Source organism: Schistosoma mansoni, chromosome W, assembly GCF_000237925.1.
Source record: "Schistosoma mansoni strain Puerto Rico chromosome W, complete genome".
Taxonomy (NCBI): domain Eukaryota; kingdom Metazoa; phylum Platyhelminthes; class Trematoda; order Strigeidida; family Schistosomatidae; genus Schistosoma; species Schistosoma mansoni.
In genome coordinates this window covers 40,217,134-40,240,294 of record NC_031502.1, presented here as the reverse complement: position 1 = coordinate 40,240,294, position 23,161 = coordinate 40,217,134, and the positions used below count along the sequence as shown (strand labels likewise).

Sequence of the window (23,161 nt, the reverse complement as noted above, 5' to 3'; positions counted from 1 at the left end):
TAGCTTATGAATCCTATTAGACTCATTGTTTATTCTGTTTTATAAAAAAAAATTTTCTAATAATTAATTTAACATAGTCTATTGAAATTATGTTACTTCGTATTTGTAGTGACAAATATTTCATCTACTACCATTTGTTTATACTCTTTGAAGCTTCATTATTTACCGACTCATCAACTTTAATCTACATGATACATTATTTATCGTTATTTTAGTACATTACATAAGGATTACATATGTCAATTGTTTTAATTACAGAACGAAAACCTCTAAAAACGTTTTGATTGGTTTAAAATATTTAATCATATTTTCTGATATTCTAATTGGATAGATTTATAACCAATCATATTGTAATACATATATATTGTTTTATCCAATCAAATTGAAGGCAATGAAATAAACATGATTCATTGTTATGATAAGTCATAGAAACACATCATATAACATTTCGATGAATGATATATTCTAACAAAGTATTTCATTAAAATATTTATATCGTAATGCATCTTCTTTATACTTTTATTTACATAATTGTAAAGGAATATTTATATATATAAGATCAAAGTACACAATAGTCTAATAATCTTCAAGTGGGTACATAAAACTAGTATCTGGTATTCATATTTTATACTAAAATAAATTAAACAACATCAATCATGCCAATAATATAAAATATAATAATATTTGTATTTAAAAAAAATAATAATAATTAAATCTGTCAAATTCTTAATCCGTACTCATGTGAATGGATATAAATACTCATGTTGTAAATAGAAGAAAAAAAAGAAGGTACATCTAGACCGAATAAATCCAAGATAGTTCTTGAACTATAAAAACAAGCAAACAAACATGGAACTTATTTGTCATAAACAATATTGTATGTTTCTCATATTATTCATTGGATTTCTATGTGATACAGGTAAGTAATTCTGTTTTTTTTCGTTTCTTTTAATGTTCTATTTTTGTCATATTTATCTGGTTATTTTATTTATGTTTTGTTGTTGTTACTAACTGAATTGTTTCGTGAAAATACTTCATTTTGATATAACTTCTATGTACATAATTTAATATTTACAAGTTAAAGTACTTCATGTTCATAAAGTCTTTTAGTATTCCCCTTTATGTGATCATGTACAACTTAACGATAGAATGATGTGATTGTGAATATTTTAATTGATAATATTTGATTTTTTTAATCTGGCGCCACAAGCACTCAGTTATAGAAATAACTGCAACCTGTTAAATTGAATAAATCAAGTATCAGTTACTCCATATAAAAAGTATTTGGTTGTAGTTACGCTAATATGATACCGACTAATGATCGAGTTTGTGACGAATCTCATAGTTAGTTAGGTGTATCTGTATTGAAGTTGTAAGATCTACTAATCGGCAGTTGAATTCATCATTACAGGCAACAAAACGTTGTGCATTAGTTTAATAATTATAAATGTTAAATCGAGATAGATAAATATCAACTACCAGTAGTGTATGTAGCTTCCCATATTTATTTATCAAACTGAAATGTTCGGTTTTTGGAAATACATTATCTTTTTTAAAATAATCATATTTTTAAAATCATAATATTTTTACTAAAAACTAATGATGTAATATTGAACTACTGCATTTAAAATAACCTCAGGGAATGAAACTTAAATGATTTCAACATTTCTTCTAGTAGACCGGCTTGCATTTCTTCAGGAAAATTAGATTGCTGAAATCACTTCAGACATAATTTTTGCACTTAATGCCCTGTATATATTTGGCATTCAACTTCAGAGGCCGGTCACATAAACTTCTATCGATCCAACTGTTCATTATGTCTGTAAGTAAACGACTGATTACTTTAGAACTATGGATCAATAATAAATATAAGTGGTATTGTCGTAGTGCTATATTTATTGTGAAGTATACTAAATTCTGTCCCTTCTTTATTAAATATATCTTTTGGGATAGTGTCTTTTTCTAGAGTGAATGAATTATACGTCCTTTTAGTTTACTACTTGAGTAACTGTACCATTCAGCTCTAGTTTCAGTTTATGGAAATATTATTGGTTTTATTGAATCTTTTAATATTTTTCTGATTGAATATTAGCTTAAATCATAAAGTATTCACCTTATCTATTATAAAGCTTTATGTTTTACACATTACGTCCACACAAGATTCATTTGAAATTTATTTATTTTGTAATACAATCCTCAAATGTAACACATAAATTCAAAGTTTTAGATTATGATTAAATCTTTAAGTAACTGTTAAAAAAACATTCACTTATATTAAGAATTTGTAAACCACTGAGATTTATTCGGCAAAACCCTGGCAATTATTTAGTATCCAAATCAAACTTTTTATAAATTATTATCATAGATGATATTCATTTACTATTGTCTAAACGATCCTATTCATATTACATATTTAAACGGTATTCTAGGATTCAATCGCATGTTCAATCCTTCTAATTAGTATTTTATTTTATTTCAGGATGCTTAAACGAACTACATTTTTACCTGTTTTTATTATTAAATTTGTGTTGATCATTACTCTAATAAATAATGAATTTTTACAAAATTTACATTATAGTACCTAAAGCATCTCATTTATTTTTTATACACGGTTGCGAATCACACTCGTCGAACTCGAAAAAAAATTTGTTGATATTAAACAATATAAATATGTCCGAAAGGGTTTTATGGATATTATTAGTAATTTTTAATACTTGAGATCATAAGTCAACTGAAGCTAGATGTATTATATTTCTAAATAAGTAACTCATCCATCAGAATAATAATAATTATTATTTAAACACATAAATATTGGTACAAGGAGGCACCAGATATATATGCGCCGCACAAATCTCATTTGATTTGTGTGAGGGTTATGATACTACCAAGGTGCCTAAACTGAAACAGGTGGTTTTCTTAGTGGGCCACACCCAGAACCTTTGACCTAAAGATCTGACCCACAAGATAGTGGAGCATCGTCAGGAGATGTAGTCCCATGGTAGCCGGTGACCAACGATCGATTCATACGCCATTTGTTCCCTCAGGATACTGGAGCCCATGTGCACCAGTGGCTTGGAATGAGGGTTTTCCAACTCCCCTAGGTGGACTTTCCGTGTCCACCAACTCGGTTAAAGCGCCGGACATTCGCTTTTCGACCTCACAATTTCGTAAACAACACCGCTGTTGCGAGAAGGCAGTGAGTATGACTTCTCTAGCAGAGGCTATATACGCGTGACCATTTGAAATCATTTCGAGAGAGAGCGGACTCTCTCCACTCTCGGGCATACTAGGACATTTGGGGGCCATCAGAATAATACTTAAATTAAATTCTGAATCAAACCATAAACTTATGATAAATCATCTTTACACTTATATTCAATATACATTATTGTCCACAATGATTCACATCTTTGATATATTTTTTAAACCTATCTTCATATACCATTTCTTAGGAAATATTTATTGTTTACTTATTTCATTTTTTAAAATAAACAAAACACTTTTCTCTTTTTTTTAACACAGTTCACTTAAAATCTAAAAATATCAAATAAATTTTATTGAATAAAGATGACAAGATTGAATTATAATACATACACATGAATATCAGTTTTAAAATTCGGTGAGATTATAATTTATGAACGAACCAATCATATTTAAGAAAGCAGGTCATGAATTTTGGCGCGAAATTCATTCATTTGACTAAATATTATTTTAGCATTATAGCTTATGTTAGTTCGTGATGAAAATATCAAATCTAATTTTTAACCCTAACGTTCATCTGTGAATCCCAATCCTAATTGATCCCACTAATTTTTAAACTTAATTTAACCCTAGTAAGTAGGTGAACACTCCAAGATCATTTTAATGTTGCTCAAAGGTTGTCTATAAATTATAGTTTCACCTCAAATCCCTCCTGATCTATATCAAACTAAACTTCATGTTGATATATACTATTGGAAAACAAGTATAATTAAACGGAATTGATACTATATTATGAATTGAAGTGATAATGGTAAATCAACTGAAAAATTTAAAAAATATCATTAAACAATAATGGAGCTGGGTTCTAATCTCGCGAGAGAGGATCGTAGATGCGCACTGCTGAGGAGTCCCACAATAGGACGAAATGGCCATCCAGTGCTTCCAGATTTTCCATGGTGGTCTAGCTTCAATTGACTCTTAATCTCAACGATTGAAATAATGGAACCGTTTATTAAATCTCAATATAGTATTTATGAAATTATTATTCAGAGGCGTTAAGTACTGACCATTTGTTTCCTTTTTTTTTTAGTCACCAAATTTATTAATTCAGGGGTTTTATGTAAAATTTTCAGAAGAATTGTACGTTATTCGTTTAAGCTCTGTTTAAAATATTATGTATTCTGCTTTGGGATTTATATTTGTATAAAATGGATATGTTTATATGACACAATCTTCCTCTTCATATATATGACGGTGATTTCTGGCAATTTACTCGTTAAGTATCAACTGTAAAATTTCAGGTTAAAATATCACAATATATAATGTGTAATTCTCAGTCCATTTCACCTAATGTAGCTACTTGAATGATACATCTAGTCCAAAACAAAAATTACATGATTAATAAAACGTTCGTGAGTTATGGTTCGATACCATAACGAAGCTTCCATTTTAAAAAATGTATTAGTGAGTAAAGTTGGTATTGCAGAATGAATACTTTAGATATTCTCTGTAATGTAACATGTCGTTTCTCTATGGTATGCAATAAAATAGCAAAATCTATTAGACTAACTTCTGAGAATCAACTAATTTATGTAAAGATGAAATGTATTTCTCATGTAAAAATAATCATTCCTCATTTGTTACATTCTGTAATTGAATAAATAAACTTACGCAACTCTACTATCTACTATAATGATTAGATTGTTCTTCGATGACAACTATTAGTGATTTTTAATTGAGTAGATCATAATCAATCTTAATCACATAACTTATTGAAACTATTGGAATATGTATGTGTATTATGGCTTTTTACACTACAAATTGATGCAAGTTATTGTTTAATACATATTATATGTGTTTAGTGTAGATACTTCATTTTTATTGTAATGGAGTTGTTAGAAATGATTATTCATGAGTTATCAGATTATCCATGAAAGCTTTTTCAAATAGATCAGTAATGTTTTGTGAAGCATTTAAAACTGTGGCGTACTAAAATGTAAAATATTAGTTTAATGAAAGCTGTTCTCTGACTAAGTACTGATTCCACTTAATAATGACTAATAGTTATTATTTTCGATGAAGGGAATTTCGACGACTTTAAATTTTGAAATTTTACATCCTCGACTGACTTCAGTTAGAAATATACTGAAAACTGAGAAGCACTGGATAGTTGTTTCTTCTTAATATATGGTTCCTCAAGAGTCTGTTTCTTTAATCTCACCATGAGGCTTCAGACTTTCTTGACTGAGACTTGTCCTTCTAATCAACTAATAAGGGTCCGGTTGTTTACATTTCTAATTTCAGTCATTAATTGGGAATTCTTGATCATGATCCTTTGCAACTAGTAACAGTCGTCGTATATTCAACATACTTAAGCTCACTTTAACTATGATCCGATCAATGTCAGATTACCATTGAAACTCTGGAATCACTAAGTGTCCGTCTCGTCCTAGTATGAGACTTCTCAGTATTGAGAATATATGACCCTGTGCAAAGCAGTCAAATCCAGGACATTCGGTCTTATGCGCTAACACTTAACCTTTAGACTACTGAGCTAGCATTCAACGGACGAAATGATCATCCAGTATTTCCATGAGTTCAGCGGTGGTCTAACATTGATCGCTTTATAATATTAATAAAACTCAATAATCTCTACAACCCTATACTGATATTTGAACTCTACTAGTCATGATCATTCACTAAAACATGACAATTTATCTTAGAAAGTCACCTGTAAAAAAATGTTGATTTTTTTGATAAAAAAGAAAATTGTGGATATTATTATTACTTTACATCATTTATCATTATTTTCATGAACTATTCAACATTTTAAAAAATAGTTAAAATACAGTTGTTCACTACCCATACTATTTAAAAGATATTGTTTATTCTATTTAAAAAAAAAACAATATGATCTTTCTAGATAGTTTCATTGATATTCTCTTCCTGGTTTTTATAAATTATCTTCTCATAACGAATATGTATATATAGTAGAGTTACCATATCAATACCCATTTTTTAAAATAAAAGATTAAATGACTGAATTTTGAAAGTTGACCAATTCATACATATATATATATACTATTCCTGTTTATTGTTGAAAATGTTCAGGTTAATAATTCATATTAGTAGTAGTAGTGGTTAAATTTTACAACTATAAAACAACTGTAATTCTATTGGTAAAAACTAGTATAACTGTTTATTTTGGAAGAAGAAAAAAGAGAAGAAAGGAAACTATTCACATTAATCATAGAATGTTATATTTATACTTCTGTTTTGACTATTGAAATAAATTACTAGTTTATCCATAGGAAAAAGATAATAAAGAAGAGAATAGAACTTTCTAATAGATTATTTAAATTGAAATTAACAATAGTTTATGTAGCCACAATTTTCTTGAAAACTACACGTACATATAATGATGAATTATGGGTATGTAAATATCCATAGGAGTTCACGAGTTCATTATATATTTTGATGTAAACTTACACATATAAGAGGAGGGCGGGGGAGGGGAAAGGGAGGGAATAAATGTGTGTTTATATTTAAAATATACTTTTCACTATTATTTTATTATTTCTTATTGAAATGACTAATTTAAATAATAATAATTTAGTTAAAAGTCATTTAAATTGGTTAATATATTTAAATAACCAGTTTATGAAAAACCAATTCTATCGTTTGTAATTTATAAACTCCAACAAGAAAGCATTAGAATTTAAAAAAAAACAATTATTTGACATCAAGTTTACTATTAAGTTAAACAACTTTTCAAAACTTTATTTTTTAATAGTGTTTTTAGTTAAGATCGATTTTGATAGTTGAGATCACGAGTCCATTGAAGCTACGCCACCACGGAAAACCTGGAGACACTGGACGGCCGTTTCATCTTATTGTGGGACTCCTCAGCAGTGCGCATCCACGATCCCGCTTCGCGAGATTCGAACTCAGAATCTACCGGTCTCGAGCGCGCGAACGCTTAACTTCTAGACCACTGAGCCGGCATCCGATGATGTTAATGTCTAACTTCAACTGATTCAAAAAATTGAGTGACACATTCACCACTGTCTTCAATGAGTTACTATCTCACAACAGACTTAGTTGAACTCCACTGGTCACTGCTTCCAGGTTTTCCATGGAGGTCTAGCTTCAATTGACTTATGATCTCAACTATCGAAATTACTATAATATCCACAAAAAACTCTTTCTAATATCGATTTGTTCAGAAAATAATATCTCACTTTGAATATGTTTCAATCATTTGAATAACTCAACAAAAAAACTTTAAATCTTATCAAGTAACTGAAAGAACCGACTAAACATCAATATTTTTATTTTGTGTCAAGTCGTTCATGGTAATCTGAATGCAAAATAAATTATTTACAGATTTTTGATTATATAAATGATTCTATTACCTTATATTCATTACAATGGTTCATCAATGGTTCATTCCAAGATATGTAAATTGATATGAAAAATATATCACTAGTTTTCAATCACCTAGAATCACAATCAGTTAAAAGTAACCTTAAACTGGTTCTTTTGTTCTTAATTATCTGTTTGTTTTTCAAAAAATATACACATTTTTGTTTTAAGGATATGAATCATATAGTTGAAATCATAAGTCAATTGAAGCTAGACCATCATGGAAAACCTGGAAGCACTGGACGGCCGTTTCGTCATATTTTGGGACTCCTCAACAGTGCGCATGCATTTTTTAGATTTAAGAAAATGTAATTATTAAGTAAATCGATAATCCATGGAAAAGTTTGATTCAATTAATCATTTACATGTGTATTCCTTTTAATATTTAAATATAAAGTACAAGATTTCATGCCACCTGTTTAAAATATTTTGGATGATAAAATTTTATCAGAAGGGGCTTGTGGTGGCTGGTCCTATGTCAAGCCCATATAACTTATTCTGCTTTCTGAACACATCAATTAATTTATTCCCTTTGAGTCACATTCTCACCTTGTTAATTATTCGCTTCGCCTCGCCTAGCCTTTACGTTACCTTGCTTCGCCTCAGTTTGAATTGACCATAAATGTTGAGTATCGCTTAATTAAAGTGAGTTAGCTTACTTGCCTTCTCTTCACTCTCTCTCTCTCCTCTTCCCTTCCTTTGGTACGATTCTCTGATTATCTGTTCTGATATACGATTGTATGAAATAAATGTAATCGAAATTCATTCTCATATTTGACTTAATTAATTCTGTTATTCACGAATGTGATGTAAGTCGATAATAATATACAAGGATTGGCGTTATGTATATTTCAATAACAATCATTCATATGATCCTATTGGAGTCAACTATTCAAGGACCACTAAAAGTTCAACAATAACTAATTCACGATGCTAAGTTGAAATGATTTAAGGTCAACAAGAACCAATCAATATCGAAGTGTACAGAACAAGCTGTGAACCACATGTGGATAAATTCAAACACTTCACTTCTACCCGAAGTTTGTGCTGAAGTTGTCATTCAGAAGAACGATGAAAGCTCCACGACCAAACCATCCAGCTCAAAGAACAAAACTCCATCAAAATCATCCATCTGAGCTACAAATCTTCTCCAACATCTGAAACGATTATCTGATTGATTAAATAATTAAAATAACTACTAAATTATTTGATTGAATAAATTAGTGAATATAGAATTATCATAGAGACGTTGCTTATTAATGAACAGTTTAATAAAACAAAAAGACGAATAAATATTTTAAATCCTGGAAACTAATTCCTAATTTACTTTTATATTAAACTATTCTTTTGTCGATTTTTTTTATTACGTCAATATACATGAAAATTGATACATGACGAAACGGCCATCCAGTGCTTCCAGGTTTTCCATGGTGGTCTAGCTTCAATCGACTTATGATTTCAACTATAAAATATATATATCATAAACATATTTCTTAGATAACATTAAAAATACCCTAGAAAAATAAGATGAAATAATGAATATTGTTTTTTTTAAGATGTGGAAAGCATTATTGACCATCTATTGTTTAACATATGCTTTTATCCACAGTTGATTTAAGCGAAATCACTATTAAAAATCCGGAAGCACGAACCGATCGTGATTTCAATGATGAAAATGCTACAATCTTTACGAATCCCCATATTGATATGTTGTTTTTTTTGTTCTTTTCAATAATTACATTTAACTAAGGTTGGTTTAAAATAGACTCTAATTTTATGTTGATTTCGTTTATATCAAACTAAAATGAATTAGAGATTAACTAAAAACTATGTAAGATTCTACAATAGTTTCATCTTTCTATTTTGAATTCTTTAACAATGTTATATAGTTAAGATCATGAGTCAATTGAAGCTAGACCACCATCGAAAACGTGGAAGCACTGGGCGGCCGTTTCGTCCTATTCTGGGACTCATCAACAGTGCGCATCCACAATCCCGCCTCGCGAGATTCGAGCCCAGGACTTATCATTTTCGCCTACGAGCGCTTAACCACTAGACCGTTGAGCCGGCATCCAACCGTGTTAATGTCTAACTTCAACCAGTCCATGAAACGACCGTCCAGTGCTTCCAGGTTTTCCATGATGGTCTAGCTTCAATTGACTCATGATGTCAACTATATAAAATTACTAAAATCTCCACAAAACCCCCTTCTGGTAATAATAGTATTTCTCTACTGTTTCAGAGTATATCATTCAAATCTCGTAATATAATATGAATGAACATGTTCTAAATGGATATTATTCTTATAATTAGGAATAATTGCATGATGAATAGTTACAATTGAGGGACATTTTGATGGTATTATCTCCGACATTACCCTATCTATCTAATAAAGCCTAATGATAACAAGATACAGATAGTATTTCATATCAATAATCTTATTCATACTTATTGGTGATATATTTATTATAAATACTGATAACATATTCTTTGTTCATAAAGCATTGGTGCCCATAAAATTTTTTACGATACTACTACTGTCTCACACAACTATAAATGTATATGATTTGACTAGGACATGCTCATTATAAAAGTAATTGGTTTGATAACAAGAAAAGGAATTTTTCATGTTGATAATAACTCTAGTGTATTTAGATTACGCAAATGTGCGCACTCATGTTGGAGTTTATCATGTAAGTATGTAGTAATATTCCCATTAATGACTATTACATTGCTAATAACCATTGAATGAGAAGAGATAGTGATAATTAATTATAAATAGTTATAGATACTGGTTAATCACGTGTTTCGACATCACTATTGTACATATAACCAATTGTAGTCATTCACAAGTACTAGCCTAAATGAAACCTTTTTCATTGCCTATTCATTCCAAGTTTGTGGACTAAATTAATATTGATCAGTATTCGTTGAGCCTTAAGTTTAAATGGGTGTATAACCTTTGATTTCTCCTCCAACCTAATAATACATACATACATGCAATGACACATATATATATAACTAAATAAACCTTACCTTAAATGTTTCATGCATTGGGATTTTCATTTTCGAGTGTGAAATTCAGACTAAAGAAAACAAAGAGAAAAGGTAAAAGGTTGAGGTCAGTTTGAAATTGAAATTTTTAAAGATTTGGGTCATACTTTTTTTATTCTAATTAGGAACAATTTTTATTTATAAGGGAATATAGTTATGGTTAAATTTTGATTTTTACTAAACAGATGGTTGTTTTTTTTAAAGGAAAGAAATACCAGTACTTATCTGACTGTTTAGACAAAATCTGATTAGCCTAAGCTAAAGTGGGTAAAGAAAGAGATTACTTTTTATAAAATACATATAATCTATTTATTGTAAGCTGAATCCAGAAAAGTTTCTGTGAACCTTAGAAATCTCTATGTGAAATAAAACACTGTACCTAACAAGCTACTCTATTTTATTAATAACAGATATCCTAGATTACTTAGCTATACAGTCTTTTATTTTCATCAACTAGTCCTTATTTGGTCATACTATGAAAGGATCCATATTATTTTGTAATTAAAATAGTTTTATGTCGATCTGAAAGGTAACATTCTACATAAATTAGTGTTTTATGGAGAATTAATTAAGAACAATGGAACTTCGAATAGTTATGATTTTCTTGTCTACTATTCCCAATATGATGTACAATCACACGGTCACGCGTATACAACCTCTGACAGGGAAGTCCTATTCACTGCCTTCTCATGGCGGGGGTGTTGTTTACGAAATTGAGAGGACGAAAAGTGAATGTCCGGCGCTTTAACCGGGTTGGTGGAAACGGATAGTCCACCTAGGGGAGTTGAAAAACCCTCACTCCAAACCAATGGTGCACATTTGCTCCAGTATCCTGAGGGAACAAATGGCATATGAACCAATCGTCGGTCACCGGCTACCATGGAACTGCATCTCCTCACGATGCTCCACTGCCTTGTAGATCAGACCTTTAGGTCGAAGGCTTTAAGTGTGGCCCCTTAAAAAAACCACCTGTTTCGGTCTGGTTACCCGGGTAGTATCATAGCCCTCACACAATTAAATGAAATGACCGTTTTTTGTGTGGCGCATATATCTAGTGCCCCCTTGTACCAATATATATGTGTTCAAATAAATAAATAAATAATATTTATTCAGTTCATCCAACTTAAAATTCAATTACTTTAGCGTTCTTGTTTATAAACAAAGATCAAATTTATAAGAAGTTTCGTCTAAATTAGATCGAATAGTTTCATAGTATTTGGACGCCGAGTTGATGTAAGACATTAAATAGGAATAATATATTTGTAAAATCACAGTGAATGAATTTGAAGTCAATCCAACGTTTCGCCTAGCAATCTGGTCCAAGCTTTTTCAAGGAAAAACGTTGGATTTACTCCAAATTCATTCGTTGAGATTTTACAAATATATCATTCTTATTTAAAGATCAAATTATTGTCAGGCATTTTCTTTCTTCTTTTTTTTCAATTACAATCTAATGATTATCCTAATTTTAGATCAACTTAAACTATTATCTTAATATATTATGGATCCAGTCTACCTGAAGTTTGTTCTGATGATGTTGTTCAAAAGGACGATGAAAGCTCCACAACCAAACCATCTAGCTCACAGAGAACAAAACTCCTTCAAGATCCAGTCTATCAAATAGAATTATTACAAAATAATATATTCATTTCTAATCAATCTAAATGAATAGCAAAAATCTATTCACCTTTATATTTAAATGTACTTATAATTCTCTAGGGTATTACTAAAATAATAATTCAATTAATTAATTATTTAACACTAATATTTTGTATTCAGCAAATCTAAATAAATATATAAGACTAATAATAATTATTTATTCATTATACCGATATTATTTACCCTAGTAACTCATATAGCTATTGTTTACAATAAGACTAATAAAGTTGATACAATGGATACTATAATAGATACATATGTAAATGAAAGGTCAGATATGTTAACATGATTCTTGATACATATCGATGAGAATATATATTCTACACAAATAAATAAATAGGTCATTGGTTCGTTAGTATTTCTATTCCGGTTTTTTTTTCAACCTGATTACAGGTCAGATAATGTGCAACGAACAAGAGAACTGACTTGATAAGTTAAATGTTACTGTATTTGTATGGATGTTTACAAAGCATAATAATATAGTGATAAGTCTGTTACTGAACAGGATATAACAGTGATAATAAGTATCTAACCAACTAAATAAATAATATAATTCACATTAAAATTTTGGCGTTACTACAGGTTGAAAAATGCACAAAAGAGATAGAGTCTAGTTTACTCCAACTGACATTATTTTATCATGTAAATTATAAAGTCAAATGGCAGCAAAATTAGTTTTTACAAATTTAGCATTGTCCTCGATATATTCTATTGGGTGACTGAAGATATTTGATTTTGATGGAATACGTGGATGTGTTTTATACTGACCTTCATAAATGCTTAATATTTATTTACATATTCTGTTACCTATTGTGTTTACAGAATGGATGGAATCTGGTCAGCATTAGAAACCAGTACATATGTCTCATCCTATTTAGGTCTCGTTCCAGATTTGATATTCACTCTGGAACTGGAACTCAGTACCGTCCTCATGAAACGCCATCGCGTTGTACGCTTAGCTACTGCATGCAGATAGCTAATCTTTGGGCTTGGGCTTCGTTTATTGTTTATCGTAGGTTATTCGCTGCAGTGGACTTTGGACTTGACAATCCTTATTGTGCGTCAAGCCTTATATGCAACATTTTATCCTATGTAGAAATGTGACACTCAGTTTGATGAAAAGAAAAGCTCTATATCCGGAAAGGTTATTCTTTTTGCTATCATGACAAATTATTTGTCTATCGTCACGAGTATAGATTAGAAATGTAAATGAAGGGTCTACTCAATTATTATAATCAGTAGTCTACACACTGAAACCGATTCATCGATTTCAACTTAACACATCCACTCAATCTGAAAGTCTCATCGGTTCTAAACTTATTCAGATGAAGAGAAAAGAAGGCAACAGAAAATATAATCAACATCTCATGATTTGATATATTTTCCATGAATAATATTGAGAACCTACTGAACCGAAATGGTAATCTAAACTACAAAAAAGACCTCTAAATAAACCTGGAGAACAGGAAGACTTACAAACCATATCAATGCTAGCAGTACATCTTATCGGTAACAACCATCAAGTAGGTGTTAATAGTATCAAAATGATACAAAAAAGACTCTTCAATTATGAAGAAAGACGACCGGCTTAAGCCTTTCATATTTTGCTGACTTCTAACAATCTTTATAGAAAGGAAAGTCTAACTATCCATCCAACATGGATCACTTTTCTAAATATCCATACAATTAATCCTGTCCACAACTCCCACCAGTAACAAACTTATAAATATTCCTAAACTTTGATAGTGTAATAAGAAGACGAAGATTATCAGAACTATGTGATATATTAGCGCAACACATTTCGAACAGTCTGATCACAAATATACTTGTTAAGAACATCTGTATATAAAAATAAAAGGTCAACTAGACTAGAAATGGTGGGTAAGATGAGACAAGGATAATCAAGAAAATAATGTGAAAACAGTGTTAATGTCTAACTTCAACTGATCCCACGAGAGTGGGTTCGTGGATGCGCACTGCTGAGGAGTCCCATAATAGGACGAAACGGCCGTCCAGTGCTTCCAGGTTTTCGATGGTGGTCTAGCTTCAATTGACTCATGATTTCAACTTTGAAAAATACTGAAATCTCCACAAATCCCCTTCTAAATGTGAAAACAATTTGAAACCTAATCACTCTGGATACTAAGCTAATACTACCAGGGTAGGTTTAAGGTGAGAACAAACTGTTTTTGAATACACAAAGGGGGTTTGAATTCTCGTATGGCTGAGGCTTCAATATACCTTAGTATACGTTCTTTTACACTTTTATACAACACCACAAAAGCCGAGTTAAAATCAATCCTATGACCTGTTTCGATTATGTGTTTTGCAATAGAGGATGATGGATGTTTAATCTCTACTCTTATTGGATCATTTGATTCTATTTGTTTCTGCAGCCATTTTGATACATGTTCACCCACCCTAATTTTCAGATCACGATTGCTCCTCCCTATGTATGTGTGACCACACACACATTTAAATTGGTAAACGCAGTGGGATGTGACTCAATCGTTTTCATGTCTTTTAGGTTTTGTATGAAGCATGAACCTCGTTCTTTTTTGATAATGACCTTTGTTGCACAATACGTTTTGTTGATGACTGATTTAAGTCTTTGTTTCAATAAAAGGCTATTTGAATCACCTCTAAATGGTATGGTGATGTAAACATGCTTTTTTCCTCCAAGGCTACAGTAGGTCTCACTGTACCATCTATTTATGAGTTTAAGTGGATAGCCCCATTAATGTCTTGTTTAACAACTTAACAACATCATCAATAGCGTCTTTGTGCAGATACGACCAAGCCTGTTAAATAGGTACCTTATCAAACCCCGTTTGTATTGCACAGGGCAATAACTATAATAACTAAGGTAGTGGCCTGTCCACTTTGGTTTTCAAAAAATGAATCGTTTGATTGGGTCATCTCGTCGTCTACTTATAAGTGTATCACATAGCTCTAATAATCTTTGTCTTCTTATTACACTCGAAATTTATCAAAGGGACTAATTGCCTTAATTCCTAAACTTATTCTTTCAAATTACAAATATCACATTTTCCACACCTAACACACAATGGCACAAAGAATAACCTTGACCTAAATGACACAATATTAACCTGATCAAATCTATTTTACTTTTGACTGTGATGAAAATATTTAGTTTCGTGTCCTTTGTACTATTTAAACCTCTGATAATGTTATTTGTCATTTTCGTTCCTTGAAGAAGTTGCATGCATTTAACCACGAAACGTCAGAAATTTGATTTTGTACTCAGTGGGAATTTACCGATATAGGAATATTTGTATGAGGTTGTAGAGATTGTTCAGTTTCGTTAGAATCATGAGGCAGTCGAAGTGAGGCCATCATTGTAAAGCCACAGGCACTGGACGTCCGTCTCGTCCTAGTATGGGACTCCTTAGCAGTGCTCATCCACGACCGCGCATCCGGTAATCGAAACTAAGACCTCCGGTCTTGCGTGCGAACGCTTAACTGTCATCCAGTGATGTTAATGTCTAGCTTCAATCAACCCATGATGTTGCCCTACCGTCTTCCACTGTCTTCAATGAGTAACAACCCCACACTCAACAGGGTTTAGCTCCACTGGTCACGGCTCATCACTAGAATATAGGGGATTCCCTCTCGAAATTAGTCAATAGTGAGCACATTACATTATTTCTATTATTAAAAATCTATCCAATGTTCAACTTATTCATGGACTCATTTTCGGTGACTTCAGTTGATATAGCTCAAAAACGACCACAGTTCGAGTTTATTTATCCCTTTTTTTAAAAACACTTTGAATCCTAAAGTTATTTCATACTTTTCACTTCACTACGTCATTCCTTGAATAAAAGTCATCTATTGAACTGTTAATATTTTAATAGATCAGAAGGGGTTTAGTGGAGATTTTAGTATTTTCATAGTTGAGATCATGAGTCAATTGAAGCTAGACCACCATGGAAAATCTGGAAGCACTGGATGGCCGTTTCGTCCTATTGTGGGACTCCTCAGCAGTACGCATCCACGATCTTGCATGGCAGGATTCGAACCCAGGATCTACCAGTCTCGCGCCAGAGCACTTAACCTCTAGACCACTAAGCCGGCATATGTGAATTTCGTTTAGAGGTAATTGAAAGGCAAAAAACACTCCTCAATATTTGATAATTTCTTGTTGTTGTAATTTATGTGACCTAGATGTTATACTGAATATATAATTAGTCAAAAATGTAAATTACTTGATGCCCATGTGGAAAAACAAGAATTCTATAATTCAATTAAAGTATTTGTTAATTGTTGAAATAATGCAAAAAAATTCTATACATATCCCCTCTATGAGAATAAAGGAAAAGTGACTAATTTTGCTAGTAAAGTTTTGTTTCTTTAAAGAAATTCTTGTGATCTAATTAACACATCTTCATTGTATAAATAAAAGTCTTTTGATCAACTATGAAATTTAATTTATAATTTAATAGGTTAATTGAGGAAATGCCATTAGTCCTTCATGATTTGCAAAGTGGAATAAATTTACAATATTGTGGGACTCCTCAGCAATGCGTATCCACGATTCCGCCTCGCGAGATTCGAACGTAGGACTTATTAGTCCCGCACGCGAACGCTTAACCTCTAGACCACTGAGCCGGTTTATGTGAATTTTGTTTAGAGGTAATTAAAGAGCAAAAAAATACTCCTCAACATACTTACGTTTAGAAACGTGAACATAATGCTCTTAGTATATTGTTTAATAATCGTACTCAGACTTCTTTACGTTTGTTCAGTGTTCACATTCTGAGTTATGTGGCTTAATTTTTAAAATTACGCTACCATTCTGAGTCATATTATCAACATCTACCTCAGGTAAAAGATGCCGAGAATATTGTTCTAAATAACAGCTGAATGTTGTATAACAGTATGAAACACTACTAAATCTATATCCATGTGAGTTACAGTTATTTTTTCATTATTCTAAATGTTTCCATACTTTTAACGATAATTCCCTTCACAAAATTTTATTATCTGGCTAAACATTACAAAACATGGGATACTGAACAGACTGGCTACGTAGTAAACAGAAGCAAACACCCATTGATCTATCAAGAATTCGACCCAAAACATTTGTTTCATACCGGTCTCGTTACCTTAGGACCATAAAGTTGGGATTTTATGGCTCAGCTTACCACTTCTGAGGAATAGTGTTGTGACATCCAACTTCATCAGCAACACTTATCTCAATCTGGCCATGATTAAAACTCACCACTCAGTATAGCCCACTCTAGATTTTGTAACAAATCTTTAATTTGGTCACTATTGAGGATACTACAGCTTTTTAGTTGACCGATTTGTGAAAACAAATCTAATGAGAATGAAACTCACTATAAAAAGTTATCACATGGTATTTAGAATAAGTTGAGGAAAGCTCATTCTTGTAAGTAAAGATGGATAATAGCTAGCAGTGGAATCCAGGATGCGCGTTTCGTCCTATTTGGGACTCGTCAGCTGTATATACTTGCATTTGGAGTTGATGTTCACTCTGAGGCTCGAACCCAGTACCATTCGCTTCAAACGCCATCTCATTATCCACTTAGCTACTGAGTCCTGATAGCCACTTGCTTGTGCAATGGGGTGAAGTTTGAATTCCCTTGGTCTGATCTATTGCAACCCCAAATGTCAATGGGAAGTTTCAACCAAACAATACCTAGTCGATTCAAGCTCATATTTGTTCTGTTATCATTAAAAAAAGAGAATTATATGAATAAAATACATTCAGACTTGCATAACTAAATAAGACTACTATGTATTATACTTCGCTAAGTGAAAGTATTTAAGAAAAGTGAAAATTTCACTAACTTTAAATAACATCTAATTAAATCTAGATTTCTTCCGTCCCATATGTTTCATACATTTGAAATAAGCAACATAAACTTTAATTATTTATCTTAAAACAAAAGTTATTAAAAGTTACACGATAGTCATATCTACTATGAATCTGTAATGACAACATGATTTTCCACGCTATGAGAAAGGCAAAATGTTTAGATTAAATAAACATTTTTTATACATAGAATCATTCTTCATTGAAAAGATATTAAGATCTAAACTGATAAGGCAGTATAATTATTATTAAAATATATCGACATATGGGGAAGTACAGTAGCTTGTAGTGAAAAAATATATTTTATTTAATGATAGTCATAACATAAATGTCTCTTTCTGAAATTTCACAAGTACCATGTTAAAAATTATTGAGAAGATAAGTTGACTCGAGAATGTGTTACACATACCTTTGTACCTATTACACAGTGGTGTAACAATGATTAGTACGAATGGGCCGAAAATAACAGTGCATTCATTAAATTGGTTATTGACGGTCTCAGTGAGGTATTTTGGGGGGAATTTAGGCTTTTTTAAGTTTTTTTTTCAAGTCAGAGGAAAGTAAAAAGTTCTGTGAAGTTATTTTTTCGAAAACTTTCTGGTAATAATCATATGAGAAAAGAATTGTCAAGCTAATGTCTAAAAATAATAAAAGAGAAAAATGAACTCAACCTATTGAAATAATATGTTGGTTGAAGTTCGACACTAACACCGTTGGATACTAGCTCAGTGATCTAGAGGATAAACATTCGCGCGCGAGACCGATAGGTCCTGGGTTTGAATCCTGGGGGTGAGATAGTGGGTGCGCACTAATGAGGAGTCCCATATTGGGATGAAACGGTCGTCTAGTGCCTCCAGGTTTTCCATGGTGATCTAGCTTTAATTGACTCATGAATTCAACTATATATAAAAAATTATTGTTAATTTGTTTGTCAATATCAATAATTCATTTCATTATCGAAAAATATATCGATTTATTTTACTCAAACTTTATGTCCAACCAAATCACCTAATAATGTATATTTATACATTTGATGTAATCAGTTACATAATAACAAATTTGATATTTCCATATATTAAACTCAATTTTATTTCTGTGCGTTATACCATACTTATATTATATGAAATGACTGGGAATAAATGCATGAGAGTTTAGAAATTAGATTTTACATTTAATATTGAGATTTTTTTATAGGACGCACGTATAATTCTTTATAGATATGAGTATTTACAATTATGAACTCTAATCTTCAATTACCTATTTTAATGTTGGGCCTTATGGATAAAATCCCTAATTTACTACAGAATTGTTGAACAGATTATTTCGAGTAACTCTTGTGGCCAGAATAATTTTTGTTATGTAATCCCTAGTTCCTACAGGGTTCGTGCCAAGTAACTGTCATTTGTTACATATATAATTGTGCCATTTTTAAATTCACTTAATATTGTTTGTTTGAATCTTCCCATTGATGTTTAAGATTGCAACTGGTAAGTCTCTAATTGGCATATGTGCATACTGTGCGTATTGCCCCGATATAGCCTTAATTCACAAGCATTTTAAGTAAAGATGGATAGTGGGTAGCAGTGGAATCCAGGGCGCGCGTTCCATCTTATTTGGGACTCGTCAGATGGATGTACCTGCATCTCAGAGTTGATGTTCACTGTGGCACTCGAACCTAGTACCTTTCGCTTCATTTTTGTTTATTCTTATTTCTGGATTTTTCATTAAGTATATGGCATCGATTTATTGGTTATTATCATACTTTGTATCCTTAGTCCGTAAACAAACTGTTATCGAACTTCTCATCTAAACGAAATCTTTATTTAAAAACCATAAGATTATCTAGTCAAATGAAAATTTCCATAACTGGAATGCATAATTATTCCATAACATTGTTTCCAAAGACTGCCCAGTAACGACTATGATGAATTTATTAACTGTAAACATTCCATCTTAATAGGTCACTGTTTATAAATTACACATCATTTTGTAGTGAAACCAGGAGAAATTTTATTGTAATAGACTAGAACTAAGAAGGTGGACAAGTACGACAATTTTTACATCAGTAGAATTGCTGTAATCGAAATATTACTTCATTTGAGCTAATTAACCACAATATTTGTTTGTCTTCTATATGCAAGAGTATCTTAGATACTACCTTGTCATTGTATAAAATTGATTCTTACATACATAATGAAGTATTTTGATAACTCAAACACTAATACTGAAAAAAGTTATTAAGAGTAAGGAATGGTTTACTATAATTTCAATATTTGTCCACTTTATTCAAGTGTCTTTATATTGTAAGCTGAAAAAAATTCACTTTAAGGACTTTTTTTCGGTTATTTTTTTGGTTCATTTAACATTTAACGAATTATTTTGTTTTCAAACAGCTAACTAATTGATTTATGACATTTATTTAGCTAGAAATCTTATGTTCTTATTTTCATTTGGGCCGAAATAAAATAACCAAAACCATTTTATTTGGATTGTGACTAGTGGTCGAAATAAGCATGTGAATATCACCCGAGTCGGGATACATCATTTGAAGGTAACCTCATCCTGGTTATGACGTTTAGGCTGTGTCTTGAACCTAGTATCTTTCGGTCCCAACCCATACACATTATCCATTGAGTTAGTGAGTCAAAATAGTAACTAACTTGTTCAACTGGTATGAATTTGTATTTATATATATGGTTGAATTCATGAGTCGATCTGAGCTAGATCACCACTGAAAAACTCGAAGTACTGAACAGCCGTTTCGTCCTAGTATGCGAAACTACGATCAGTGGAGTCCGATCCGTGTCGGATGTGAGGTAGTTATTCACTTCAGACAATAGATGAAAGGTTGTGTAATATCATGGATCGACTGGAGTTAGACAATAACATAGTTGGATGTCAGCTCAGTGGTGAAGGTGTTAAGCGTTTTTGTGTGAGACCGATAGGTCCTAGGTTCGAGTTTTACATGTGGGATTGTGGATGTGCATTACTGAAGAGTTGCATACTAGGATGGGATGGCTATCCAGTACTTGCATGTTTTCGCTGGTGTTCTAGCTTAAATCGACTCATGAATTCAACTATTGGAATTACCACAATCTCCCTAAACTCCCATTCTTATAATAATTTACTTACTTATTTATAATAATTCATAGTGATGTTGTACTAATAAAGCTTTAAATAAAAATTTTTCCCACTTATTAAAGCACTCACGATTCAGTTGTTGGTTAAGGATAATTTATTTATACTTATAATCATGTTCAACCAGAAATCAATTATGGGAATGGATTATCATCTCGATTGGTTTGTAACACTTCATTAGATGATATTATTCCAAGATTAAAACTAACGAATAATCTCTACAAACCTCAACTTTTGAATAGTATACACAACTGACTAATAGATAGTCATTATCTATGGTTAATCATATAGATGTATACATAAGTTAATATTCATACATTTCAATAGAAAATCAGTGTTTCTATGGTACATAGATGTGTTTATAATTACTTTAATGTTCTAATATAATTCACTAGACAAATCCACATGAGATAGATAATTTTTCTATTTCTTTGTCGATTGTACAATATTCATGCTGACAACAAAATTATTAGTAGCAGAATACCTTCAAAAATGTATCCCATTACGCTCGTTTTTATTATCCTAAGTGGAGAATTGTCTAAGGTTTTTTTTCCTTCTCTTAATTCTACTTATATCATGTTTATTAATCATTAAAAAAAAGAATAATACTAACCATGAACATACATTTTTGTCTAAATACCTCAATAGATTGTTCTAATTTTTGTTATCTTACAATCTAATCGGTAAAGACCAATAGAGAACATAATTCTTGACCATAAGTACATACTATTCCTAATACTTCCTTAAAGTAAAACAGATTTTAAGTATAAGTACTTGTAAATAGAATGAAGTTGTATCTTCTTAATTTCCTAAGATGATATCGATAGTCTATTGATGATTAGGATGATAAAAATAATAATTTAAGATGACTATTACCAAGTTTTACGGGGGTATGATTTTGACAATAATTTTTTGTGAATATTTCCCAAATTGCAATAAAATAAAGATAATGAAGATATTTCAAAGTAGTTTTTACCATAATGTGACACGAATTGATGATTCACTTTTAAAGTAATATTAAGTGGTTAGAAATCTGATTCATTCTAGTTTACAAACGTAAACGACTATGATCCGATGCCTTTTGTAGGATAGAACTAGAGATGCCTTAGATATTGTTGTTGGCATAGTACAATATAAGGATTGTATTCAAATCAAATGATAGACATTTCCAAACGATATCTTATTTCGTACGACAGGCGAATAGATTTACCATAACACTAATCATGTTCACATTAATTACGAGATTTAAAGTGAATTTTACGAAGTTCTATGAAAATCTAAAGTTAAACAAAAATTTGTGAATCCCAATAAATGATGCTTATATTAATATAGTAATGGTGTAGGTGTATACACTCTCTGTCTTCTCTTAAATTATGAAATTAAAATTGCTTTATATCTTTCTTTCTTCCTGTACTATATCCTTATATACAACCTTTCTTTTATATATTACCACCATTAACTTAACTACTACGAATTCGGTGTTGATCTTGTTATGCTAATGATGTACGGCAACTTGGGCCGATGCATATATGTGTCTGGTCCTACGTTGTAGATGACTGATATCATTAAATAACTAAATTTTTTAGGAATCAATGCCATGATTGGACTTGATAGTTTCAAATAAACTGAGTAAAGAGAGTTAATTATAAACATATTTTTGTTAGATCTCAATGCGTAGAAAAGTTGTATTTTCGATGTTTCATCACTATATGTAGGGCACTTCTTCAAATTAAAAAAAATAAATAATATTTACTCTGAAGAAGTAGCTTATATCAAGCCACGAAATATCAGGAAATCAATCTTTCTAGTCATTGGAATATA

General features: G+C 31.2%; 1 protein-coding gene across 1 annotated transcript in view; it reads left to right on the top strand.

Moving 5' to 3' along the window:
* Window positions 1–849: 849 nt before the first annotated feature.
* Window positions 850–23,161, top strand: part of Smp_135340 (putative discoidin domain receptor) — a gene marked incomplete at both ends in the record, with an annotated part of 84,175 nt that continues 61,863 nt past the window's right edge. The window contains one exon of the mRNA XM_018789685.1: window positions 850–919. Coding sequence (XP_018655103.1) covers window positions 850–919 — 70 coding nt within the window. The remainder of the gene's footprint in view (window positions 920–23,161) is intronic.